We start from the raw sequence: 27,421 nt of genomic DNA, 5'->3' as shown, positions 1-27,421 counted from the left end.
TGTGTGTGTTTGTGTGTGTGTGCGTGTGTGTGTCCGTGTGTGTGTGTATGTGTGTGCGTGCGTGTGTCTGCGTGCGTGTGTCTGTGTGTGTGCGTGTGTGTGTGTGTGTGTGCGTGTGTATGTGTCCCGTCCTTCAGTGAGGGGCAATGTCTGTGTGTGTGTGTGAGGTGTGGGTGTCTGTGAGAGTGTCCATGCGTGTGTGTGTGAGAGTGAGTGTGTGTGTGTGTGTGTGTGTGTGTGTGTGTGTGTCCCGTCCTTCAGTGAGGGGCAATGTCTGTGTGTGTGTGTGAGGTGTGGGTGTCTGTGAGTGTCCATGCGTGTGTGTGTGAGAGTGAGTGTGTGTGTCTGTGTCTGTGAGTGTGTCCATGAGTGTGTGAGAGTGAGTGTGTGTGTGTGAGTGTGTATGTGTGGCCTGTCCCCCAGTTTGGATCAGTGAGTGTGTCTGTGAGTGTGTGTGTGTGTGTGTGTGGGTGTGCGAGTCGCGGTGTGCATGTGCATCCTGTCCCCCAGTGAGGGTGAGTGTGTGTGCGTGATACCCGTCGCTAGTCAATGTGCCCTGCACAAGGTGCCCCCCTCACCTGGGTGAAGCAAAGATCTGAGTGTCGGACTTGCTGCTCTTGGTCAGTGGTTTGGTTTTCTCGGGGTTCGATGCCGGGGGATTGAGTTCCCCGAGCGACTCCTGCTCCACCAATTCCTAGGGGAACAACGCAACAGTGAGCCGGCACGCACCCTCTCTCTCCATCATCACTCGCTGGGACACAGAGAGGAGAGGGCGGCACAGTGGGCAGCGGGTAGAGCTGCTGCCTCACAGCGCCAGAGACCCGGGTTCAATCCTGACTACGGGTGCTGTCTGTGCAGAGTTTGTACGTTCCCCCCATGACCTGCGTGGGTTTTCTCCGGGCGCTCCGGTTTCCTCCCACACTCCAAAGACGTGCGGGTTTGTAGGTTAATTGGCCCTAGTGTGGGGGTAGAACTGGTGTGAATGGGTCATCGATGGTCGGCATGGACTCAGTGGGCCGAAGGGCCTGTTTCGCTAGAGTAAACACTTTGTGTGAGCTGTTCGAAGTTCTACTTTGTGTGTGTGTGTGTTCGAATTTCGAAGTTTATACTTTGAGTATAGGAGCAGGGAGGTTCTACTGCAGTTGTACAGGGTCTTGGTGAGACCACAACTGGAGTATTGCGTACAGTTTTGGTTTCCTAATCTGAGGAAAGACATTCTTGTCATAGAGGGAGTACAGAGAAGGTTCACCAGACTGATTCCTGGGATGGCAGGACTTTCATATGAAGAAAGACTGGATAGACTCGGCTTGTACTCGCTAGAATTTAGGAGATTGAGGGGGGATCTTATAGAAACTTACAAAATTCTTAGGGGGTTGGAGAGGCTAGATGCAGGAAGGTTGTTCACGATATTGGGGAAGTCCAGAACAAGGTGTCACACAATTTAAGGATAAGGGGGAAATCTTTTAGGACCGAGATGAGAAAATCATTTTTTTACACAGTGGTGAATCTGTGGAATTCTCTGCCACAGAAGGTAGTTGAGGCCACAGTTCATTGGCTATATTTAAGAGGGAGTTAGATGTGGCCCTTGTGGCTAAAGGGATCAGGGGGTATGGAGTGAAGGCAGGGATGGGATACTGAGTTGGATGATCAGCCATGGTCATATTGAATGGCGGTGCAGGCTCGAAGGGCCGAATGGCCTCTACTCCTGCACCTATTGTCTATGTTTCTATGTTTCTACCTTCTCAGCCAGTTTGTCCACTTCTGTCTGTCTCTAGTCTCCAGTCACAGACACTCCCTTTTATCTCCACTCCACACATGACTGCTTTTCTTCAGTTTCCCATGATGTTGTATTATTTAATGTGCTGCTATGGCAATCCACATTCCACTCCACCAACTGGTGTATGTAACTAATAAAGAACCTTTGATTAGTGCGGGTGTCAGGGGTTACGGGGAGAAGGCAGGAGAATGGGGTCGGGAGGGAGAGATAGATCAGCCATGATTGAATGGCGGAGTGGACTTGTAAACTCCGTACAGACAGCACCCTGGCGCAGCGAGGCAGCAAGTCTACCGTGTTCCTGATGTCTGGCGAGGGGAGGGAGGAGGGGGAGGGCAGGGCTACGGTCCGAGCCGAGGCGGCCCCTCCACTGGGGAGCCACATACTTTACCGGGATATCGGATTCCGATCCCACGTCCTCCGAGACCTTGGAGCGAGACGTCCGGATTTTCTCGCTCGACGTCGCCTCCAGCTGGTCGCGACGGGAAGCCAAAGGAAAAGGAGGTGTTAGTTCCGGCAAGCTCATCCCCGACTTCCCACCTTCCAACTCTGCCCACGACCGCAGGAAATCACAGAGTCGTGGATGTGGCCCCGTCCCACACACAGACCACACTCCCACCATTGTAGATGTAGCCCAGTCCCATCACACAGACCACACTCCCCACCATTGTAGATGTAGCCCAGTCCCACACACACACCACACTCCCCATCATTGTAGATGTAGCCCAGTCCCACACACAGACCACACTCCCCACCATTGTAGATGTAGCCCAGTCCCATCACACACAGACCACACTCCCCACCATTGTAGATGTAGCCCAGTCCCACACACACACCACACTCCCCATCATTGTAGATGTAGCCCAGTCCCACACACACACCACACTCCCCACCATTGTAGATGAGGCTGGGACTATCCCAACGTTTAAGAAACAGTTAGACAGGTACATGGATAGGACAGGTTTGGAGGGATATGGGCCAAACGCAGGCGGGTGGGACTAGTGTAGGTGGGGACATGTTGGCCGGTGCGGGCAAGTTGGGCCGTAGGGCCCGTTTCCATGCTGTATCACTCTATGACTGTGACTATTGTAGATGTGGCCCAGTCCATCACACAGACCACACATAGAAACATAGAAAATAGGTGCAGGAGGAGGCCATTCGGCCCTTCGAGCCTGCAACGCCATTCAATATGACCATGCTGATCATCCAACTCAGTATCCCATCCCTGCCTTCTCTCCATACCCCCTGATCCCTTTAGCCACAAGTGCCACATCTAACTCCCTCTTAAATATAGCCAATGAACTGTGGCCTCAACTACGTTCTGTGGCAGAGAATTCCACAGATTCACCACTCTGTGTGAAAAAAAAATTCTCATCTCGGTCCTAAAAGACTTCCCCCTTATCCTTAAACTGTGTGACCCTTTGTTCTGGACTTCCCCAACATCGGGAACAATCTTCCTGCATCTAGCCTGTCCAACCCCTTAAGAATTTTGTAAGTTTCTATAAGATCCCCCCTCAATCTTCTAAATTCTAGCGAGTACAAGCCGAGTCTCACCACCATTGTAGCGAGTACAAGCCGAGTCACACCCCCCCCACCATTGTAGATGTAGCCCAGTCCGTCACACACAGACCACACTCCCCACCATCCAATCCATCGACACGTCACGTTGCTTGGGGAACAGCGGCCGACATAATCAAGGACTTGTCCCCCTCGGAGAGAGGGACGACCGGAATGGAGGCGTTTAAGAAGGAACTGCAGATGCTGGAAATATCGAAGGTGGACATAAGTGCTGGAGAAACTCAGCGGGTGCAGCAGCATCTATGGAGCGAAGGAAATAGGCAACGTTTCGGGCCCGAAATCCTTCTGGAAATAGGCAACGTTTCGGGCCCGAAATCCTTCCGGAAATAGGCAACGTTTCGGGCCGAAACGTTGCCTATTTCCTTCGCTCCATAGATGCTGCTGCACCCGCTGAGTTTCTCCAGCACTTTTGTCTACCAGAATGGAGGTGTCAGCTGCGACGTGTCTTTGTGGCCACCTGCATCTGGGAACGTGAAAATGGCCTCACACGGACTCCGTGGGCTCTTGGTTTCTTGGTTCTCCAAAATATTCCAAATGGAATTTAAACTGGAGGTGGTACCCCATCTCTCTCCTCCCCTCCCCCACCCCTCTCCCTCTCCTCACCCTCCTCCTCGCACCCCCTCCCTCTCTCCCCCAACCCCTTCCCTCTCTCCCTCCGCCCCCTTCCCCATACCTCTGTCCCTCTTCCACCTCTCCCCCTACCCCCCTCCCCACTCTTCCACTTACCCCACCCGTGTCCCTCTCCCTCCCCCACCCCCCTCTCTCCCCCTCCCCTCTTAACTCCCACCCCTACCCCTCTGTTCCTCTTCCACCACTCCCCCTACCCCTCCCTCCCTACCCACACTTCCACTTCTCTCCCCCCACCTCTCTCCCTCCACTCTTCCCCCTCCCTCCCCTACCCCATCTCCCTCCTCCCCTCTCTCCCCCACCCCTCTCCCCATCCCTCTCCTCCCCTCCCCCACCCCTCTCCTCCCCCTCTCCCTCTCCTCCCCCTCCTCCTCCCACTCTCATCCCTCTCTTCCCCACCCCCTTCCCTCTCTACCCCACCCCCTCCCCCTTCCCCCTACCCCTCTGTCCCTCTTCCACCACTCCCCCTACCCCTCCCTCCCCACCCCTCTCCCTCTCCCTGCCCCACCCCTCTCTGACTGTTCTGCACTGGCCGTGGTGATTGTGTTTCTGTGCTGGGGATAGTCTCGCTCAGCTAGAAGTATTTCTCACTGTACCTTCGTACACTCGATCATGAAACCATTACAACATTGTACCACTGGGCAAACACCTACCGGGCTGGCCAGCTCCTTGCTCAGACTCCCTTTACTGTTCAGGCTCCCGAACTCAGTCTGGGAGCTCGACTGAGACATCCCCTCGAAGAAAGGCCTGCAGTTAAGGTGAGAGAGGGGGAGAGAAGAGAGAGAGTGTCAACGTAAAACTGGACTTTAGAGAAACATAGACAATAGGTGCAGGAGTAGAGGCCATTCGGCCCTTCGAGCCTGCACCGCCATTCAATGTGATCATGGCTGATCATCCAACTCAGTATCCCATCCCTGCCTTCTCTCCATACCCCCTGATCCCTTTAGCCACAAGGGCCACATCTAACTCCCTCTTAAATATAGCCAATGAACTGTGGCCTCAACTACCTTCTGCGGCAGAGAATTCCACAGATTCACCACTCTCTGTGTGAAAAATGTTTTCCTCATCTCGGTCCTAAAAGATTTCCCCCTTATCCTTAAACTGTGTGGCCTCTTGTTCTGGACTTCCCCAACATCGGGAACAATCTTCCTGCATCTAGCCTGTCCAACCCCTTAAGAATTTTGTACGTTTCTATAAGATCCCCCCTCAATCTTCTAAATTCTAGCGAGATGCATCGTAGAAACAGGCCCTTCGGCCCACTGAGTCCGCGCTGACCAGCGATCAGTACACAGTGGTAGAGCTGCTGCCTCACAGCGCCGGAGACCCGGGATCGATCCTGACTACGGGTGCTGCCTGTGCGGAGTTTGCACGTTCTCCCCGTGACCGCGTGGGTTTTCTCCGGGTGCTCCGGTTTCCTCCCACATCCCAAAGGAGTGCTGGTTTGTAGGTTGTAGAGTGAAGGGGTGGGAGGGGGTGATGGGGGGGGAGGGAACTGCTGACATACTTGAGCTTGGGTTTGGGGGTGCTGAGGACGCTCTCGGTCTCCTCCATCTCGGGCCCACTGTCGCTGGGGTTGTACAGCTCCAGGCTGTCGTACAGCAGGTCCAAGTCCTCCTCCACCTCCTGGATCTGCTCGGTCGACACGTTCTCCAGAGCAAGCACCTGGGACGGAGGGAGAGAGGGAGAGAGGGAGGGAGGGAGAGAGAGGGACAATTATCCTTGGCTAGAACACTCGGCAGCAGGTTCCATTTAATGAGCACTTGTGTTGGAAGGAACAACTGATGCTGATGTAAACTGAAGATAGAAACAAAACGCTGGAGTGAAGGGCCTGTCACTAATTCACGACCTTTTTGACACGTGGACATTTTTCATCAGGCTAGAAAAATGCCCCGACCTACTTGATGCCACGGGTACCTACGACTAGCATCACAACCTAGCTACGACCTCGTGACGACCTTGCTGCGAGTATGAGTCGAGGGAAAACTCGGCAGAGGTCGTGAAAGTGGGACAGGCCCCGTTACTCAGCGGGACGGGCAGCGTCTCTGGAGAGGAGGAACGGGTGACGTTTCGGTCCGCGGCGCCCAGCGATCCCCGCACACTCACACTATCCCACACACACACACACCAGCGACAATTTACACTTACACTGAGCCAATTAACCCACAAACCTGTTCGTCTTTTCCAGTGTGGAGGGAAATCGAAGAATCTCAGAAGAATCCCACGCGGTCACGGGGAGAATGTACACACTCCGTCGTGGGCGGAAATCCTGGGGGGGGGGGGCACGTCCCCCCCGTGCTTTGAGATGTGGGGGACAATCCCCCCACAATGTTTTGTAATCCGGACTTTCTAAGGGCTGAATTGGCCCGTTCGCGGGGCCTTTCATCGCCCGGCACGGCTTAAAACCAAACTGCTGCGTCGAGGTGATCGAGGCTCCCGATGTTGAAGCCTCCGAGATGGAGAGGGGTGAGGGAGAGAGGGATGGGGGAGAGAGGTGTGGGAGAGGGATAGGGGAGGGAGGGGGAGAGAGGTGTGGGGGAGGGGAGATGAGGTACCACCTCCAGTTTAAATTCCATTTGCAATATTTTGGAGGACCAAGAAACCAAGAATGAAAGGGCGATGAAAGGCCCCCGCCAACGGGCGAATGGACGGATGGACGGACGGACGGAAGGACGGACGGATGGAAAACAGGCAATTCTGCCCAACTGCAGCTCTTTGGGAACCTCCCTCTGCATATCAGCCTTCGTTTCCAGTGAATATGAGAGATGTCCTGAGGGTTCTCAACGGCCTGCTCAACGGGAAATTCAAAAGCTTTCTCAGAAACACCAATTTATAATGCGCCATAACTTACCTGGGTTTCTTTCACTTACATTTATCTGGCTCCCTGAAAACATCTCCATCACCTTCCTCAGGCACAGCCTATGGGAGTAAGTTCCTGTTTACTCTACTCTCTGACTGTAAACACTTGAACTCCATTTTCCCTTTGTTTAACACTTTCCCTGTCGTTAACTTTGGATAAATATTTAATAAATGGAAACCTTCTGGTCTGAGCCATCATTTGCATCGTTGTCAGGGGGTCTTCAGATGGTCAGAGAAGCAGATATGGAAAAGTAACGGGCGATTTAAAAAAAAGAATGAGACAAAAATCTAGTTTCAGCTTTCTCAATGAAATGCAGGAATAATTCCTCATCTTGTTTTTGTTGCCAGATAACCGGGCGTCCTTGACTCTTTTAACTCCATCTCGGTTTCTGTTTCTGAAGCCTTCTATTTTCTCTTATTTAAGCCATCTCTCATCATCTGTTCCCTCATGAAAACTGTTGCAGGCACTCTGTGAATCCTGTGTGGATTCATCTGATCCCATTTTACCTTTCCCCATTTCACTACCCTCAGCCCCAAATCACCAGAGATCAGTACGTTCTCTGGCAAGATGCTGAGAATTGTTGATCAAATGGAAGTGGAGGCGCGGCCCTGGCTGCAGCGGCTCATCGGCAGTCCCGTTTGTTTGTTTTTTGTGTTGTTTATTTTGTTTTGGTTAGTCTAGTTTTTGGTTTTTAGTTTGTGTTTTGGGGGGGTGGGGGGTTGAAACGGGGTTTGCAGTCTCTCCCTGCGGGGGAACGAGACTTTTTTGTCGTATTCCCCTTCTCTGCCTCCGTCTGCGCTGAGGCCTAATGGAGCTGATGACCTCGAGGCTCCGGAGGCAGAGCCCGTTAGGACTCGCCCTGAGCTCGCTCCCGTGAGGGCGGTCCGGCTCAGGGCTGGAACAGTGCTCCCGTGAGAGGAAGTGGCGCTCTCGTGAGGGCGGCCAGCCCGAGGGTGGAACGAGGCTCCCGTCGGAGCGGCCGAGCTCGGGGAGGTGCGGCGCTTGCAGCCCGAGGGAGGTTCGGCGCCCATGTCGGGGCGGCCCGGCCAGAGGGAGAAGCGACGCCCAAGTCGGGGCGGCCCGGCCAGAGGGAGAAGCGACGCCCATGTCGGGGCAGCCCAGCCAGAGGGAGAAGCGACGCCCATGTCGGGGCAGCCCGGCCCGGGGAAAAAGCGACGCCCATGTCGGGGCGGCCCGGCCCGGGGGATGTTCGGCGCCCATGTCGGGGCGGCCCGGCCCGGGGGAGGTACGGCGCCCATGTCGGTGGCGGCCCAGCCCGAGGCTGAAGACGGCACGGTACTCACGTGAGGGTGGCTGGGACGGTGTTCTGGCGGCGGTGGCCTGAGTCCGGGGTTCGGCCGCGGGCCAGCGGCTGCGTCTGCAGGACTGGTGGGCGGCAGCTACGACCACCCCGGGCCGCGGTGTTTGAGCCGCGGGACTGATTTATAACATCGCCCGGGGGGTATCGCCTCAGCGCAGAGGGAGAAGAGGAGGGAAGAGACTGCAGACCTAAGACTTTTGCCTCCATCACAGTGAGGAGATGCTGGGTGGACTCACTGTGGTGGATGTTAATATGTGTTTATTGTTGTTTTTATTGTATTATATGTATGACTGCTGCAATTTCGTTCAGACTTCGGTCAGAATGACAATAAAGGCATATCTATATCTATCTATCAGCAGACAGATGCAGTGATTCTTCAACCAGGACAAGTGAAGATCAACGGACAAAATTAAATAAATGTGAAATATTGACCTTTAGCTCAAGAGGGCTGGATCACAAATAGAAATTATCTTACAGTATTGGCAGATTTATCTAAATTAGTTCCACCTTCTTGGGTACACTGCTGCACAGATTCACCAGGTAAATATTAAGACGAAGATTAATATCAGGACGAAGTATGAAGAGCTGGTCATAGACTGCCGTAAGCAGGGCTGGAAGGCAAGGTGTATGCCCATCGCGGTTGGCTGCAGAGGTTTTGCAGGGCAATCGCTCTACAAAGCCTTGAGTGCACTGGGCATAAACGGAGTGGCGAGGAGAAAGGCCATCAAGAACACCACAGAGGCAGCAGAGAAGGCCTCGAGATGGCTCTGGATCAGGAGAGAATGTCCATGGGGAGGAGCGAATGGCACCTTAACACAAGTTGTGGTCTGATCAACCACGGCTAGGTCGCCTGGGCGAGGGTGTCTGATGTTGAAAGATCCGAAGCACCGAATGACCCCAGGTTACATCACTGATGATGTGTTCAGGAGCATCAATAGATGTATTTTTAGCAAAAGGCTAAAAAACAATCGCAAGTACAAAGTGCACAGATTTGATTTGCACTCCTGCAGGTACAAATGATTCATGAAATATTATTATGTTGTTGGGTTTGTTGTATTGAACCCTAACCATCAGAATCCAAATCACTACAAACATCAGGTATTATCACAACGTTTAGCGGGTACTAACGCAACATTTAAGAAACATTTAGACAGGTACGTGGATAGGACAGGTTTAGAGATATATGGGCCAAAGGCAGGCAGGTGGGACATGTTAGTCAGTGTGGGCAGGTTGGGCCGAAGGGCCTGTTTCCATGCTGTATGATTCGATGAAAATATCACTACATTTATTAACATCTGGTGTTGATTTCTAAAGTGATACCGATCTTATTTCCAGTCTGGTTTCAAAGCAAAACCTGGAGATTTGATTGAAATACCTCGAACACTTGGGTATAAACACTGGGCCATCGACATTGGACATGGTGACGTCGTACATTTAACTAAAGGTAAAAGCTGTTCACTTTTTTTCTCCTATTTAACATGTTTTGCATTGAAGACTTCTCTACCCAGTGTCATTCAAGCCGTACCAGTGATACTATCAGACCTGATAAAGACCCTTTCATATCTATTCCAGATGGAGCAAGTGGAAATGTGAGTTTTCGCTTCGCTAGCTCGGCAAATGTTGGTGTGATTAAGAGGGAGCCTCTCACTGAGGTAACTAGAGGTGATCCCTGCTATGTCAACAACCGTTCAGACACACGATTTGAAGCATCACCCGTGGACGAGATAATAAACAAGGCTAAACAAAGCATTGGGCAGAAAGTGCATTACAATGTTCTAAAACAAAACTGAACATTTTGTAAACGCACTTCGATATGGTAAAGAGATTTCGTACCAGGTAAGTGCAGAAACATAAGACCATAACATATAGTAGCAGAATTAGGCCATTCGACCCATCAAGTCTATACTGTCATTCAATGATCTATTTTCCCCTCTCAAACCCATTCTCCTGCCTTCTCCCCATAACATCTGATGCCCAACCTACTCCAAGAACCTATCAATCTCTGCCTTAAAAATACCCAATGACTTGACTTTCATCGTCGCCTGTGGCAATGAATTCCATAGATTCCCCACCAACTGGATCAAGAAATTTCTCCTCATCTCCATTTAGATTTTCTGAGGCCGTAACGTTGAGCCCTGTGGAACCCCATATACCAAGGGAGTGGAGGAGGATTCAAAGCCAGCAAGGCTTACACGCATGGTTCTGTCTGCCAGATAGGACCTGAACCATCCCAGGGCACTGCCACAAATGCCCACTTGGTGCTGTAATCGGGAAATTAAAATTCCATGGTCCACTGTATCGAAGGCGGTAGATAGGTCCAGCAAGACAAGAACCACATAATTACCGGAGTCGTTTGCCAGGAGGATGTCGTTAAAAACCCTTAGCAGAGGCGACTCTGTGCTATGCATAGCTTTGAATCCAGACTGGAAAACCTCCCGAATATTGTGCTCATCCAGGAAGAGTTTCAGCTGAGCATAAACTACTTTCTCCATGATTTTAGAGATAAATGGCAACTTGGAGATCGGCCTAAAATTGGCCAGAACAGTTTGATCCAGGCCAGGTTTCTTAAGTAGTGGTTGCACTACTGCATGTTTAAAATTTACGGGGACAACCCCAGAACACAAGCTACTGTTTATGATGGCGAGAACCGACTGCCCTATACTCGGGAAAACCTCTTTAAAAAGAAGAGGAGGGACAGCATCACAAGGGGAGGGAAAGGATGTTGAATTCTGGGCACTGGCTTGCAATACTGTGAGACAAGGGGAGAGCAGTAGGAAAGAAGCAGAACGTATTACTTGAGGGTTTCGAGAGAGCAGCGAGCTCTCCACAAAAATGGAAATCCAACTCCGTCAGTCGTATTCAGAATCCAAGAACAGGAAATGCAAACCATCACCCTTTGAGATGTGTTAGAAGGAACTGCAGATGCTGGATAAAATCGAAGGTAGACACAAAATGCAGGAGTAACTCAGCAGGTGAGGCATCCCGGCGAGTCTGAAGAAGGGTCTCGACCAGAAACGTTATCAATTCCTTCTCTCCATAGATGCTGCCTCACCCGCTGAGTTACTCCAGTATTTTGTGTCACCCTTTGAGATAATAATAATAATAATATCTTTTATTGTCATTGCACATCAGTGCAACGAGATTTGGGTTTGCAGCTTCCATCCGATGTCATAACTTAAATAACTAATAACATTTAGGTTTAGATACCCCGAGAAACATGGTTTGTAAAAGAACATTACAACAGTAAAACAGTTCAAACAGACTAAAGTGCAGATGTGTCTGTGTGACGTGACCATCCGAGGGAGACAGTCCAGGGGGGGTGGGGGGCACTCAGCAGGGCCGGTTCAGAGCCGTTATAGCTCTGGGAATGAAGCTGTTCCTGAGTCTGGAGGTTCGGGCGTAGAAGGCCTTGTAACGTCTGCCTGCCGGAGGGAAGTAGTTCGAACATCCGTTACAAGGGTGTGAGGAGTCTTTGTGGATGCTGACGGCCTTCCTGAGGCACCGTGTGTGGTAGATGCCCTCCAAGGCTGGTAGCTGTGTCCCAATGATCTTCTGCGCTCTGTGGACGACGCGCTGAAGAGCTCTCCTCTCCGTCTCCGTGCAGCTGAGATACCACACAGAGATGCCATACGTTAATATGCTCTCTGTGGTGCAGCGGTAAAAGGTTGTCAGCAGCTGTTGGACAGACCAGTCTGTTCTCAGGAAGAACAGTCGTTGCTGTGCCTTCTTGACCAGCGCAGCGGTGTTGGTGGACCATGTGAGCTCCTCTGAAATGTGAGTGCCCAGAAACTTAAAGCTGGACACTCTCTCCACACTGTCCCCGTAAATGGAGATTGGGGCGGAGATGTGTTTGTTTCAATAAATGCTGTCAAATTTAATTCCCTTGACAGCAATTCACAGCACTTTATAGAGGATATTATTCAGCCTATGGTGTATGTTCTGACTCTCTGTATCAATCCAAGCTGGTTTCAAGGATCCAGGTCAATGTAAAGTTTCAATCAGGTAAAGTTAAAAACTGCCCACTGGTAAAAACATAAACAAAACAGCGAAAGACACATGTGATGGAGTAACTCAGCGGGTCAGGCAGCATCTGTGGAGAACATGGATAGGTGACGTTTCACAGAGTGCTGGAGTAACTCAGCGGGTCAGGCAGCATCTGTGGAGAACATGGATAGGTGACGTTTCACAGAGTGCTGGAGTAACTTAGCGGGTCAGGCAGCATCTGTGGAGAACATGGATAGGTGACATTTCACAAAGTGCTGGAGTAACTCAGCGGGTCAGGCAGCATCTGTGGAGAACATGGATAGGTGACGTTTCACAGAGTGCTGGAGTAACTCAGCGGGTCAGGCAGCATCTGTGGAGAACATGGATAGGTGACGTTTCACAGAGTGCTGGAGTAACTCAGCGGGTCAGGCAGCATCTGTGGAGAACATGGATAGGTGACATGGACAGCTGACCTACTGAGTTACTCCAGCACTGATTGTCTTTTTTTGTAAACCAACATTAAAAGTTCCTTGTTTCTCCAATAAGACAACGAGTCTCGTTGAATTCTGCATGCCACAGACACTGGCTTACAATGGCTGGTCTGGAGAACTTGGAAGGTCCTGGCACCATGCTGGGCCCTGATCTGACGAGAGGTTAGATGAGCTTGCAAGCAGGTTACACATATAATCATAAACCTGTGCTTCTTCCCGACTCTACAAACAACAGTCAGCTATGTTTTAAAACTAGTTATCCTCCCTAGTACTGAAAATAGGCTTCACTCATCTGTCTCAGTAGTCCCTTGGAAGAGCAGGTTAACCCAATGATTTTGCAGCTGTCTGTTGAGCTACTTGTTATTGAAAGTGAGCCTGTTTGTCTGGCAAAGGGAATGTTATCAGACAACTCCATTTTAGCCGAGAAGCATGTTTCTCCTCCCTCACCTGCCATTCAGGAGCTGCAGCAGTCGTTCCAGGTGAGACAGAGGTTCACATACACCTCATCTACAGTCTAGGTTCCTTCCGCTGCTGGACATGGGGGGCAGGGTGTGGTGGAGACACCCCTCAAAATAAGGGAAGGGATTCCACGCCAGTGGGCCACATGAGTAGCAAGGGTGTGGGGTAAAATTGTGATTTGGGGAAACTATTGAATGTATATGTAGCTTCCGAGAATGTCGGATGGAGTTTTGTATGGATCATGTATTGTATATATTTACTTCTCGAATAAAGTATATTTTGAAATAAAAAATCTAACCTCATCTACTGCATCTGGTGAGACCTTTCTACTTCATGAGAACAAAGTTTAGACTTGGCGACCATTTCACCAAATATTAAAGCTCGGTCTGCCAACTGACTCATCCGGAATTGTGAGTCTTCATCACGCAATGCACATTTCTAACCACAAATCACTGAACTGTTGGGACTGCCCTAGGAAGTTTGTGACTAGAATTGAAAGCACGTCTTCGGTTTGAGCTGAGAGCTGAGGAACAGAAGCTGAGAACTCAGACGAAAGACAAATAGTTTCCACATTTTGATCTGCAGGTGTGTTAAACATCAGAGGAAGTTCAAATTCACCAAGTCAACATGAGCCGTCGAAAGGTAAATTTGTTTGAATACTTTTAATCTCAACTCTGGTCACTGGGCAGATGCTGGTTGTCGATGCTCAGACATATTGTCTCCATCAGTCAGAAAATGTCTGAGCTCAACAACCTACACCCAGAGCCGTGGGAGACTGTGGTCTGCAGACAGTGGGCCGTACTCGATGTGTGTGGGGGGGATTTTCCTGAACTTTCCCTTGTTCATATGTGGTCTTCAGAGGACATGGCTGCTGATGCCATGGTGGAGCTGATGCCGGCTGTGATCAGGCACCGACACACAGCCCAAAGAAGGACGCGTTGTGGCATTTGGCAGTCATCCTCAGTCCTGGACGTAGGGTGATGTGGGGAGCGTGAAGTCAGAGGGTAAAGCGGGCTCTGGTTTTAAAGAACATTTATAGCAGCAAAAGACAATTTGGCCCAACTGCAGGATTTTATGCTCTTTGGGAACCTCCCTCTGCATATCAGCCTTCGTTTCTGTTAAATATGAGTTGTCCTGAGCGCTTTCTCTCGAGCTGCTTAATGGGAAATTCAAAAGCTTTCTCAGAAACACCAATTTATAATGCGCCATAACTTATCTGGGTTGCTTTCACTTTCACATTTATCTGGCTCCTTGAAAAGATCTCCATCACCTTCCTCAGGCACAGCCTATGGGAGTAAGTTCCTCTTTACTCTACTCTCTGACTATAAACACTTGAACTCCATTTTCCCTTTGTTTAACACTTTCCCTGTCGTTAACTTTGGATAAATATTAAATAAATGGAAACCTTCTGGTCTGAGCCATCGTTTGCATCGTTGTCAGGGGGTCTTCAGATGGTCAGAGAAGCAGACATGGAAAAGTAACGGGCGATTTAAAAAGAATGAGACAAAAGATCTAGTTTCAGCTTTCCCCATGGAATGCAGGAACTTGTTTAAACCCCTGTCCCACGGTACGAGTTCATTCCAAGAGTTCTCCCGAGTTTGCCCTGATTCGAACTCGGAGATTTACGGTAATGGCCACTCGTCGGTACTCGGGGCTCTCGTGGACATTTTTCAACGTGTTGAAAAATCTTCACAAGTCTTCCCGTGCTTACCTGCCGTTAGCGAGTCTTCCTGAGTACCCGCCGTTAGCGTTACGAGCCGGTAAGAGACGTCCCCGAGCTCCGACGTACCCGCTACGTTCATTCTCCGTGCTTACCAAGAGTTTGATTTTTTTTAAACTCGGGAGAGCTCTTGGAATGAACTCGTACCGTGGGACAGGGCTATTAGGCAGTTGGAAATGATTAACAACTGAATGTAGAAAAAGGTTATGAAATGCACAAACAAGTTGGGGTTTGACATCCACAAACACTGAATTCACACCGGAGTTTATTTGATCGCTGCTTATTGTGTGGGAGAGGGTAGACACACTGCCCAGCACCACACGACTGAACCACAATGGTGCAAGGATTATAAGAACATCCATTTCTAACAAAGGTGTCTGCACTAATTCATTGCCCAAAGCCAGGATCAAACACAAATCTAAAATTAAATAAAACATATTTGCATTTTATTCCTCATCTTGAAATGGGCCAATGTTGCCAGATAACCGGGCGTCCTTGATTCTTTTAACTCCATCTCAGTTTCTTTCCTAAACCTTCTATTTTCTCTTATTTAAGCCATCTCTCATCATCTGTTCCCTCATGAAAACTGTTGCAGGCACTCTGTGAATCCTGTGCGGCTTCATCTGATCCCATTTTACTTTTCCCCATTTCACTACCCTCAGCCCCAAATCACCAGAGACCAGTACGTTCTCTGGCAAGATGCTGAGATTTGATGATCAGCAGACAGATGCAGTGATTTTTCTACCAGGACAAGTGAAGATCAACGGACAAAATTAAAAATAAGTGAAATATTGACCTTTATCTCAAGAGGTCTGGATCACAAGTAGAAATTATCTTACAGTATAATAGTAAGATTAAACGAGAACTTACCAGTTTGAAGTTTGATCTTTATTTTATGAGGAGTAGCGATGAGAGATTACGTGAAGACCCCGCCAGCACGCGTGCGTGCGCGACATTCTTCAAAGCAGCGGTGTGGAATCACAGAAATAGTAATTGAAATAAACATAGTAAAGATAAGAAGAACTAAGATACCAGTTGACCTTTATAATTGAGGGCGGGAGCGGAGGGCACGTAATCCCTCATCATTCCGTTGACCATCCCGCTGTTGCCAGGATATGGTCCATTGGTATCTCCATATTCCTGGCCGCCGATGTTGCTGCTGCCCTGGTGGAGTGAGATTTTAAAATGTCAGTATCCACCCCAGCAGCTCACAATACCTGTCTGAGCCACCTTGAGATGGTTTGTACCGACACTCGACCATGTGGCTTTTTGGAAGCTGACCCACAGTGCCATTTCGCTCCCTCTTAATGCTTTAGTTGTGCTAAGGTATAGCAGTAGATGTGACATGACACATAAACGGGGGTCAGGTGGGTACGCCCGGAATTCCATCGTCAGTCCCGAAGTTCCCGGTCTGCTCTGCTTGACCAGCTCTAACATTTTTAATGTAATCTGGTCAGCTGATGTGACCATATTGTCCAGTCTTAGATAGTGTAGGGACTGGACCCTTTGGGCTGAGACTAATGCCATCAGCATTACAGTTTTCAAACTGTTCCAGAGACAGGGATCTGGCTGGTGACCAACCCCTTAGTAATGAGAGGACGACACTGACGTCCCAGATCTGGGTGTACCTTGGTCCAGGGGGATTGGTATTAAAAATCCCTTTCATGAGTTTGGCCACCAGTGGATGTGATCCTATGGACTGCTGTCCTGGTGCCTGCCATAGATAGGCTGACAGAGCACTCCTAGCACTGTTGATTGTGCTGTAACTCAGCCCTTCATCGAAGTGAAGGCTGGATAGGAACTCCAGGACGTTCGTTATTGTAGCTGTTCTATATGCTACCCCAGTCCTCGAGCAGTACGCTTCCCACTTCCGTATGCTGGAGAGGTACTGCTTCTTGGTCGATTTCCAGTAGGCTGCCGTAATCATGTCCATGGTCCTGTTCGATAGTGCCAGATCCAATAGTGGTCTTTTTAAATTCTGCAACCCAACAGATTTATCCTGTCATGGCACGGATGACTTTCGCCCGTAACAGGGTGGACCAACAGATCTGGTCTTTTGGGAATGGTCATGGGTGGTTCAATGACCATATCGAGGACCACAGGGAACCATGGCTGTGTAGGCCAGTCGGGTACTACCAAAATACATGAAGCAGAGTCCATTTGTATTTTGCGTTGGACCCGACTGATGAGGCAGAAGGGGGGAAAAGCATAGAAAAACAAATTTCCCCAATTCAGCGAGAACGCGTCCATCGCTGCTGCCTCAGGGTCTGGTTCCCAAGCGACATATGTTGATAACTGGTGATTCAATCGGGATGCAAAGAGATCGATATCTGGTGTTCCATATCGATTTGTAATTTCAGCAAATACTTTGGGGTTCAACATCCATTCGGTTTTGTCATTGAATTTTCGTGACCTGGTGTCTGCCACTGTATTGAGCTTACCTGGTAGGTAAGTTGCTAATAGCCAAATATGTCTGTCGACACACCATTGTCAGATTGTGTTGACCAGATTGTCACAAGATATCGATTTTATTCCGCCCATATGGTTAATATAAGCCACCACTGTGGTATTGTCAATTTGTAGGCGGACATGCAAATGGTGCATAGCTGAACAATAAGCTTTTAGCCCATAAAACGCACCCAACATTTCTAAATAATTTATGCCCAGTGTCTGTAGTAGTGAAGTTTCTTGTATATTCCATCTACCACCAGTACTAGATATAGTGTTAGTTGCTCCCCAACCTTGAGCACTGGCATCCGTTTGTACCGTGATTGCTGGGTTACTGATAATAATAGGGCTGGAACTATGCCAAATGTTTACTTTCCACCATTGTAACTCTGAAATTGCTTTGGCTGGTAAGTTCATGGGTCGATCATAATGACCTGCATGTTGTTTTAATGCTTGCACCTTTGCTCTTTGTAAGTTTTGGTAATGCAAAGGTCCAAGCTGAGTAGCTGGAAATGCTGCTACTAATTTCCCAATTACTCTTGCCACTTGTCGAATAGTTGGTTGATTGGTAACCAATAATGTGTTGCAGGCTTGCACCAATTCAGCTGCTTTTACTTTTGGCAACGTTACAAACATGTGGACTGAGTTAATTGTGAATCCCAGATAGTCCATAGTTGTGGATGGCGTCAACTTAGATTTATCTGGATGTATAACAAAGCCTAGAGTTTCAAACAAATGTTTGGTAGCTAATACTGCTGATTTAGCTAATTCCAGGGTTTTGCCCACTATCAAAATATCATCAAGATATGCCATGCCAATATGTTTTTGTTTTCTTAATATTGCCAAGGCTGGTTTTAATATCTTGGTAAATAGTCTTAGATTAGATTAGATTAGATTTACTTTATTAATCCCCTTATTCAGGGGAAATTCAGATGTCCTTGCAGCACACTAATAAAAATACAACATAGCATTCAAGAAGTTCAACACCAAAACACAAAAACATCGTAAAGATATTTGATACAAATTCCAAAGAGTCATGTTCCGTTTTTTCTATGACTCCTTTTGTATGTAATCTCACCAGTTCTGCCTGACCCTCCTATTTTTCTTTTTGTGAGAGTGTAAATTCTCTGTGGGGTACAGGTTGAACTGGTGGCATACTTTTTTGGATGAATTCAATTTTGTATCCCTGAATACTTTGTAGTATATAATTATCAAGAGTGATAATCCTCCATACTTCCAAAAACAGGTGTAACCTCCCCCCTGTTAGTACAGGTCCTGCACCTTTTATGTTCTGGAAGAACCAGACCCACCTACCTCCATGGTTACCGGTAGAGTGTTCATTTCCTGGGTTTCTGTTTCTTCGTCGGTCGAGGTGTTGCTGTGTGGGGTTGGCGCATCTTCCATGGGGTCCGCTCTGGGCCCTGGCCTAAAAAAGACCTCTGGGGATGATATGCGGGCTCCATGCTTTCACCAGCACCCTGATGTTGACGCCTGCTGGTGGATGCATAGGGGTGCTGCCGCCTGGGTTGTGTGGCTTTGCTCGTTCCTAGGCCTGCCCTCATGAGTCCATGCACTTTCGACTCCTCATCCAGATCTTTAACCTGTTTCGACAGGTGCCTCCCAAATAGCAAGATTTGTGGTTGTGAGGTCGCAGATTTGCACAACCCTGCAAATTTGGGATTGAGGGCAGGTCTGATGGCATCCTTCCGCAGGCTGTTTATCTCGTACTGTGTGTTGCACAGTAGAGCCAGGGTGTCCTGCTGGTTGTCGGTCATTTCGACCCCATCCACCGAACGAGCATAAGATGTGATAGCTGACGTCAGGAGCTTCAGGATTTTCTGGAGCTTCACCTCCTGGGTTCTTATGCCCAACCCAATGTACCCCCAGATTTGGCTGTTAACGGCCGGTATATTGAGGGAGATGCAGTTCTCCGGGGGCGTGTATCTGTCCAACGCCTCATTTACTACCTGTTCTTGTAGTGGGTTGAAGGACAGGTAGTCAATACTGGCCGCCAATTTTGATTGTAACGGCTGTCCCGCTCGTGATGTTACCGCGTAGCGGTTGATCACTCCCAGCAGCTCTTCTGCTGGGAGTGTTCCTGCACCCCCAGCACACTGCTGTTGTCTTCAGCCACGGACCCCTCTTCTTGACCAGCCCACACCAGGCCACCAACGCTCCCCTCTGTCAAGGGAGATGCGATGGACAGTGCTGGATATTGCACTGTTGTGGGTGTGTATGCACTCCCATGGCGGGCTTGCCCCATCTCCCGGAGCAAGTCCCGCTGGAGCACCTGCTCCATCAACCGCTCCATGCGGGACAAACGGTCATCTTTGCCGCACTCGGGCAGCGCGTCTTCCTGACCGGACTCATCGTAGTCTACCGGCCAGACCGACTTTTGCTTTGCCTTGCCCCCAACCCGCTGCGGTGGTTCGAGCTGAGCAGCTTGCGGCGTTGGGATTGGCTCAGCAGAAATTGCGTCGGTGACTGTGGACCGCATCGAGTGCGGTCCAGATGCCGCCGGTCGCCCCCCACTGCTGGAACCCTCCTGGGCCATCACAGTCGGACGGGGTGCGACCTTCTTTGGTTTTCTCCCCTTGTCCATTTGTTCTCTATAACACAGAGCATAACAAGGGTTTTGTTGATAACGACCTCAGAATAAGGTTTTACTTACCTGGAGGTCCCGTTTTAAACTCTATTGCGGGAGAGCTCATTCCCCCGCCCGTCGTTGTTGCACTGCGTGAGACGCTATGTCGCGCATGCGTGCTGGCGGGGTCTTCACGTAGTCACTCACGTGACTCCCAAGTAAAATTAGCAGATTTATCTAAATTAGTTCTACCCTGGTCATCACCTTCTTAGGTACAATGCTGCACAGATTCTACAGGTAAATATTAAGGCTAAAAAACAATCACAAGTACAAAATACACGGATTTGATTTGCACTCCTGCAGGTACAAAAGTTTAATGAATTATGATGTTGTTGTTGGATTTGTTGTATTGAACCCAAACCATCAAATCCAAATCACTACAAACATCAGGTATTATGTTTGGGAAGTCCAGAACTAGGGGATACGGTTTAAGAATAAGGGGCAAGCCATTTAGAACGGTGATGAGGAAACACATTTTCACACAGTTGTGAATCTGTGGAATTCTCTGCCTCAGAGGGCACTGGAGGCTGGTTCTCTGGATACATTCAAGAGTGAGCTAGATAGGGCTCTTAAAGATAGCGGAGTCAAGGGATATGGGAGAAGGCAGGAACGGGGTACTGATTGTGGATGATCAGCCATGATCACATTGAATGGCGGTGCTGGCTCGAAGGGCCGAATGGCCTACTCCTGCACCTATTGTCTATCACAACGTTTAGCAGGTACTAGAGTAACATTTAAGAAACATTTAGACAGGTACGTGGGTAGGACAGGTTTGGGCCAAAGGCAGGCAGGTGGGTCATGTTAGTCAGTGTGGGCAGGTTGGGCCGTAGGGCCTGTTTACATGCTGTATGATTCGATGAAAATATAACAGAATTTTCTAAAATCTGGTGTTGGTTTATAATGTGATCCCTATCTTGTTTCCAGCCTGTCAATGAAGCAAAACCTGGAGATTTGATTGAAATACCTGGAAATATATATACACACTGGGCCCTCTACATTGGACATGGAGACGTCGTACATTTAACTTCAGGTAAAAGCTGTTCACTTTTTTTCTCCTATTTAACATGTTTTGCATTGTAGACTTCTCTGCCCAAGTGTCATTCAAGCCGTACCAGGGATACTATCAGACCTGATAAAGACCATTTCGTATCTATTCCAGATGGAGCAAGTGGAGGTGTGAGTTTTCGCTTCTCTAGCTCGACAAATGTTGCTGTGATTAAGAGGGAGCCTCTCACTGAGGCAACTAGAGGTGATCCCTGCTATGTCAACAACCGTTCAGACACAATGTTTGATGCATCACCCGTGGACGAGATAATAAACAAGGCTAAACAAAGCATTGGACGGAAAGTGTATTACAATCTTCTAAAACAAAACTGTGAACATTTTGTAAACGCACTTCGATATGGTAAAGTGATTTCGTACCAGGTAAGTGCAGAAACATAAGACCATAACATATAGTAGCAGAATTAGGCCATTCGACCCATCAAGTCTATACTGTCATTCAATGATCTATTTTCCCCTCTCAAACCCATTCTCCTGCCTTCTCCCCATAACATCTGATGCCCAACCTACTCCAAGAACCTATCAATCTCTGCCTTAAAAATACCCAATGACTTGACTTTCACCGTCGCCTGTGGCAATGAATTCCACAGATTCCCCACCCATTGGATCAAGAAATTTCTCCTCATCTCCATTTAGATTTTCTGAGGCTGTAACGTTTGGTCCAAGACTCTCCCACTACTGAAAACATACTTTCCATATCCACTTTATCCAGGCCTTTCATTATCTGGTAGGTTTCAATGACGTCCCCCCCCTCCTCATCCATCTAAACTCCAGCAAGTGCAGGCTGAGAGGTCAAAGCCATCAATTCCCTCGTCCAGATAATAACCTGGACAGAAAACCATTGAGGGGCCTGAGATGTCTTTGGCCCTCCAAATATATGGGACATGGTGGTTCAAAGGCGTTACATATTCAGTGGCTGGTCTGTGTACATTTGGCAGTGAAGGATACAACTCACTCCACTGGGTGATGACTGGGATCAAGTTTAGAGCAGAATTGTATTACAAACCAAGTCACACATGGGAGAGCAGGAAATAGAGGGATATGGATCAAGAACAGAGAGCTGAGATCAGTTTAACTATGCATCATGTTCGGCACAAGCAATGTGGGTCGCAGGTCCCATTTCTGTGCCGTACTCTTCTGTGTTCTATCTTCTTGAGGGAAGGGGAGGCAAAGGTACCGTGGGCAGGTCACCAGATGTCATGTCATCGATGACATGTTAGGATGTTTAAGAAAGAACTGCAGATGCTGGAAAAATCGAAGGTAGACAAAAATACTGGAGAAACTCAGCGGGTGAGGCAGCATCTATGGAGCGAAGGAATAGGTGACGTTTCGGGTCGAGACCGTTCTTCAGACTGTTACCTATTCCTTCACTCCATAGATGCTGCCTCACCCGCTCAGTATCTCCAGCATATTTGTTAGGATCACACAATCACTTGGACCATTTTTGCTGTAGAATCCATGACTAAACATATTTTTTTTCCCACAGGCTAATGATGCAAACCTTGTTATTGGTGTAGGGTCCATCGCCATTGCAGCTGTAATGGCCATTCTTGCCTTTCTTTGGATTGTGGGGCGTTATTTAAAATGAAGGCTCATGAATAACAGAGTGTGCTGGATTCCTAATTAGAGCATTTAATTAACCCATTGACTGAATTGTGGTCACTGCTGATATATGGGAACTCTACTACAGTATCTTTCTTCAGTCCCTCACAGGGTTTATTAAATCTGATCACAACACTGCTATGATTCAGGAAGACAGATTTCAAAGCCAAACCACTTCACATCAAGCCTACCTTGTCATGGTGGTACACAAGCAGGGTGGACATATGGGGAGGGAAAGGATGTTGAATTCTGGGCACTGGCTTGCAATACTGTGAGACAAGGGGAGAGCAGTAGGAAAGAAGCAGAACGTATTACTTGAGGGTTTCGAGAGAGCAGCGAGCTCTCCACAAAAATGGAAATCCAACTCCGTCAGTCGTATTCAGAATCCAAGAACAGGAAATGCAAACCATCACCCTTTGAGATGTGTTAGAAGGAACTGCAGATGCTGGATAAAATCGAAGGCAGACACAAAATGCAGGAGTAAGTCAGCAGGTGAGGCATCCCGGCGAGTCCGAAGAAGGGTCTCGACCCGAAACGTTATCAATTCCTTCTCTCCATAGATGCTGCCTCACCCGCTGAGTTACTCCAGTATTTTGTGTCACCCTTTGAGATAATGATCATAATAATATCTTTTATTGTCATTGCACATCAGTGCAACGAGATTTGGGTTTGCAGCTTCCATCCGATGTCATAAATTAAATAACTAATAACATTTAGGTTTAGATCCCCCGAGAAACATGGTTTGTAAAAGAACATGACAACAGTAAAACAGTTCAAACAGACTAAAGTGCAGATGTGTCTGTGTGTCGTGACCATCCGAGGGAGACAGTCCAGGGGGGGTGGGGGGCACTCAGCAGGGCCGGTTCAGAGCCGCTATAGCTCTGCACACTCTCTCCACACTTTCCCCGTAAATGGAGATTGGGGCGGAGATGTGTTTGTTTCAATAAATGCTGTCAAATTTAATTCCCTTGACAGCAATTCACAGCACTTTATAGAGGATATTATTCAGCCTATGGTGTATGTTCTGACTCTCTGTATCAATCCAAGCTGGTTTCAAGGATCCAGGTCAATGTAAAGTTTCAATAAGGTAAAGTTAAAAACTGCCCACTGGTAAAAACATAAACAAAACAGCGAAAGACACATGTGATGGAGTAACTCAGCGGGTCAGGCAGCATCTGTGGAGAACATGGATAGGTGACGTTTCACAGGGTGCTGGAGTAACTCAGCGGGTCAGGCAGCACCTGTGGAGAGCATGGATAGGTGACGTTTCACAGAGTGCTGGAGTAACTCAGCGAGTCAGGCAGCATCTGTGGAGAACATGGATAGGTGACATGGACAGCTGACCTACTGAGTTACTCCAGCACTGATTGTCTTTTTTTGTAAACCAACATTAAAATGTCCTTGTTTCTCCAATAAGACAACGAGTCTCGTTGAATTCTGCATGCCACAGACACTGGCTTACAATGGCAGGTCTGGAGAACTTAGAAGGTCCTGGCACCATGCTGGGCCCTGATCTGACGAGAGGTTAGATGAGCTTGCAAGCAGGTTACACATATAATCATAAGCCTGTGCTTCTTCCCGACTCTACAAACAACAGTCAGCTATGTTTTAAAACTAGTCATCCTCCCTAGTACTGAAAATAGGCTTCACTCATCTCTCAGTAGTCCCTTGGAAGAGCAGGTTAACCCAATGATTTTGCAGCTGTCTGATGAGCTACTTGTTATTGAAAGTGAGCCTGTTTGTCTGGCAAAGGGAATGTTATCAGACAACTCCATTTTAGCCGAGAAGCATGTTTCTCCTCCCTCACCTCCCATTCAGGAGCTGCAGCAGTCGTTCCAGGTGAGACAGAGGTTCACATACACCTCATCTACAGTCTAGGTTCCTTCCGCTGCTGGACATGGGGGGCAGGTTGTGGTGGAGACACCCCTCAAAATAAGGGAAGGGATTCCACGCCAGTGGGCCACATGAGTGGCAAGGGTGTGGGGTAAAATTGTGATTTGGGGAAACTGTATTGAATGTATATGTAGCTTCCGAGAATGTCGGATGGAGTTTTGTATGGATCATGTATTGTATATATTTACTTCTCGAATAAAGTATATTTTGAAATAAAAAATCTAACTTCATCTACTGCATCTGGTGAGACCTTTCTACTTCATGAGAACAAAGTTTAGACTTGGCGACCATTTCACCAAATATTACAGCTCGGTCTGCCAACTGACTCATCCGGAAGTGTGAGTCTTCATCACGCAATGCACATTTTTAACCACAAAATCATATTTCTAATCACTGAACTGTTGGAACTGCCTAGGAAGTTTGTGACTAGAATTGAAAGCACGTCCTGGGTTTGAGCTGAGAGCTGAGGAACAGAAGCTGAGAACTCAGACGAAAGACAAATAGTTTCTACATTTTGATCTGCAGGTGTGTTAAACATCAGAGGAAGTTCAAATTCACCCAGTCAACATGAGCGGCCGAAAGGTAAATTTGTTTGAATACTTTTAATCTTAACTCTGGTCACTGAGCTGGTTGTCGATGCTCAGACATATTGTCTCCATCAGTCAGAAAATGTCTGAGCTCAACAACCTACACCCAGAGCCGTGGGAGACTGTGGTCTGATGACAGTGGGGCCGTACTCGATGTGTGTGGGGGGGATTTTCCTGAACTTTCCCTTGTTCATATGTGGTCTTCAGAGGACATGGCTGCTGATGCCATGGTGGAACTGATGCCGGCTGTGATCAGGCACCGACACACACCGACAACGAAGGACGCGTTGTGGCATTTGGCAGTCATCCTCAGTCCTGGACGTAGGGTGATGTGGGGAGCGTGAAGTCAGAGGGTAAAGCGGGCTCTGGTTTTAAAGAACGTTTATAGCAGCAAAAGACAATTTGGCCCAACTGCAGGATTTTATGCTCTTTGGGAACCTCCTTCCGCATATCAGCCTTCGTTTCTGTTAAATATGAGAGATGTCAGCGCTTTCTCTCGAGCTGCTTAATGCGAAATTCAAAAGCTTTCTCAGAAACACCAATTTATAATGCGCCATAACTTATCTGGGTTGCTTTCACTTTCACATTTATCTGGCTCCTTGAAAAGATCTCCATCGCCTTCCTCAGGCACAGCCTATGGGAGTAAGTTCCTCTTTACTCTCTGACTATAAACACTTGAACTCCATTTTCCCTTTGTTTAACACTTGCCCTGTCGTTAACTTTGGATAAATATTAAATAAATGGAAACCTTCTGGTCTGAGCCATCGTTGGCATCGTTGTCAGGGGGTCTTCAGATGGTCAGAGAAGCAGACATGGAAAAGTAACGGGGCGTTTATTAAAAAGAATGAGACAAAAGATCTAGTTTCAGCTTTCCCCATGGAATGCAGGAACTTCTTTAAACCCCTGTCCCACGGTACGAGTTCATTCCAAGAGCTCTCCCGAGTTTGCCCTGATTCGAACTCAGAGATTTACGGTAATGGCCACTCGTCGGTACTCGGGGCTCTCGTGGACATTTTTCAACGTGTTGAAAAATCTTCACAAGTCTTCCCGTGCTTACCTGCCGTTAGCGAGTCTTCCTGAGTACCCGCCGTTGGCGTTACGAGCCGCTAAGAGACGTCCCCGAGCTCCGACGTACCCGCTACGTTCATTCTCCGTGCTTACCAAGCTCTTGGAATGAACTCGTACCGTGGGACAGGGCTATTAGGCAGTTGGAAATGATTATCAACTGAATGTAGAAAAAGGTGATGAAATGCATCCACAAACACTGAATTCACACCCAGGTTTATTTGATCGCTGCTTATTGTGTGGGAGAGGGTAGACACACTGCCCAGCACCACATGACCGAACCACGATGGTGCAAGGATTATAAGAACATCCATTTCTAACAAAGGTGTCTGCACTAATTCATTGCCCAAAGCCAGGATCAAACACAAATCTAAAATTAAATAAAACATATTTGCATTTTATTCCTCATCTTGAAATGGGCCAATGTTGCCAGATAACCGAGTGTCCTTGACTCTTTGAACTCCATCTGTTTCTTTCCTAAACCTTCTATTTTCTCCTATTTAAGCCATCTCTCATCATCTGTTCCCTCATGAAGGCAATCTGTGAATCTTGTGCGGCTTCATCTGATCCCATTTTACCTTTCCCCATTTCACTACCCACAGCCCCAAATCACCACAGATCAGTACGTTCTCTGGCAAGATGCTGAGATTTGTTGATCAGCAGACAGATGCAGTGATTTTTCTACAAGTGAAGATCAACGGACAAAATAAAAAAAATAAGTGAAATGTTGAGCTTTAGCTCGAGAGGTCTGGATCACAAGAAGAAATTATCTTACAGTATAATTGGCAGATTTATATAATTAGTTCCACCTTCTTGGGTACACTGCTGCACAGGTTCACCAGGTAAATATTAAGGCTAAATAACAATCGCAAGTACAAGGGCACAGATTTGATTTGCACTCCTGCAGGTACAAAAGATTAATGAATTATTATGTTGTTGGGTTTGTTGTATCAGGGCAGACAACTCTCACGCTTTGAGCGTGAGAATCACGCCCTCAAGCAAACTCTCACGCCCTCACGCTGATCAGGAATTTCTCACGCTCTGTGGTGAGAAAATCAAAGCTCCGGACATGGAGCACTCCGGACAGTGCAAGTCCCGGGCCGTCGGAGGTGTCAGAGGCGTTGCGTCGCTGCCGACGAAGTCTCTGTGCCGGAGGAACAGACTCTCAAAGGGAGATGGAGAGAGAGAGAGAGGGGAAAGAGACAGGGAGACAGTGGGGAGAGAGAGAGGGGGTGAGAGGAGAAAGAAGGGAGACAGAGGGGGAGTGAATGGAGAGAGAGAAGAGGGGGGGGAGAGAGAGGGGAGAGAG

General features: G+C 48.3%; 2 protein-coding genes across 2 annotated transcripts in view; one reads left to right on the top strand and one right to left on the bottom strand.

Annotated features, from left to right (window-relative positions):
- The window catches only part of LOC116968464 (phosphofurin acidic cluster sorting protein 1-like), a 48,584-nt gene extending 35,813 nt beyond the window's left edge, over window positions 1-12,771 (bottom strand). The window contains exons 1-5 of the mRNA XM_033015229.1: window positions 12,733-12,771; window positions 5,484-5,641; window positions 4,633-4,726; window positions 2,166-2,246; window positions 579-694 (exon numbers count right to left, since the gene is read on the bottom strand). Coding sequence (XP_032871120.1) covers window positions 579-694; window positions 2,166-2,246; window positions 4,633-4,726; window positions 5,484-5,641; window positions 12,733-12,771 — 488 coding nt within the window. The remainder of the gene's footprint in view (window positions 1-578; window positions 695-2,165; window positions 2,247-4,632; window positions 4,727-5,483; window positions 5,642-12,732) is intronic.
- Window positions 12,772-18,827: 6,056 nt separating this feature from the next.
- LOC116968463 (phospholipase A and acyltransferase 3-like) lies at window positions 18,828-22,553 on the top strand. Its single transcript, XM_033015228.1, has 4 exons — window positions 18,828-18,872; window positions 20,828-20,933; window positions 21,063-21,328; window positions 22,452-22,553. The coding sequence occupies exons 1-4, from the start codon at window positions 18,828-18,830 to the stop codon at window positions 22,551-22,553; spliced, it is 519 nt and encodes a 172-aa protein (XP_032871119.1).
- Window positions 22,554-27,421: the final 4,868 nt, after the last annotated feature.

This window comes from Amblyraja radiata, chromosome 45, assembly GCF_010909765.2.
Source record: "Amblyraja radiata isolate CabotCenter1 chromosome 45, sAmbRad1.1.pri, whole genome shotgun sequence".
Lineage (NCBI taxonomy): Eukaryota > Metazoa > Chordata > Chondrichthyes > Rajiformes > Rajidae > Amblyraja > Amblyraja radiata.
Note: the sequence above shows the minus strand (reverse complement) of the source record. Positions and strands in the feature narration are given on the sequence as shown.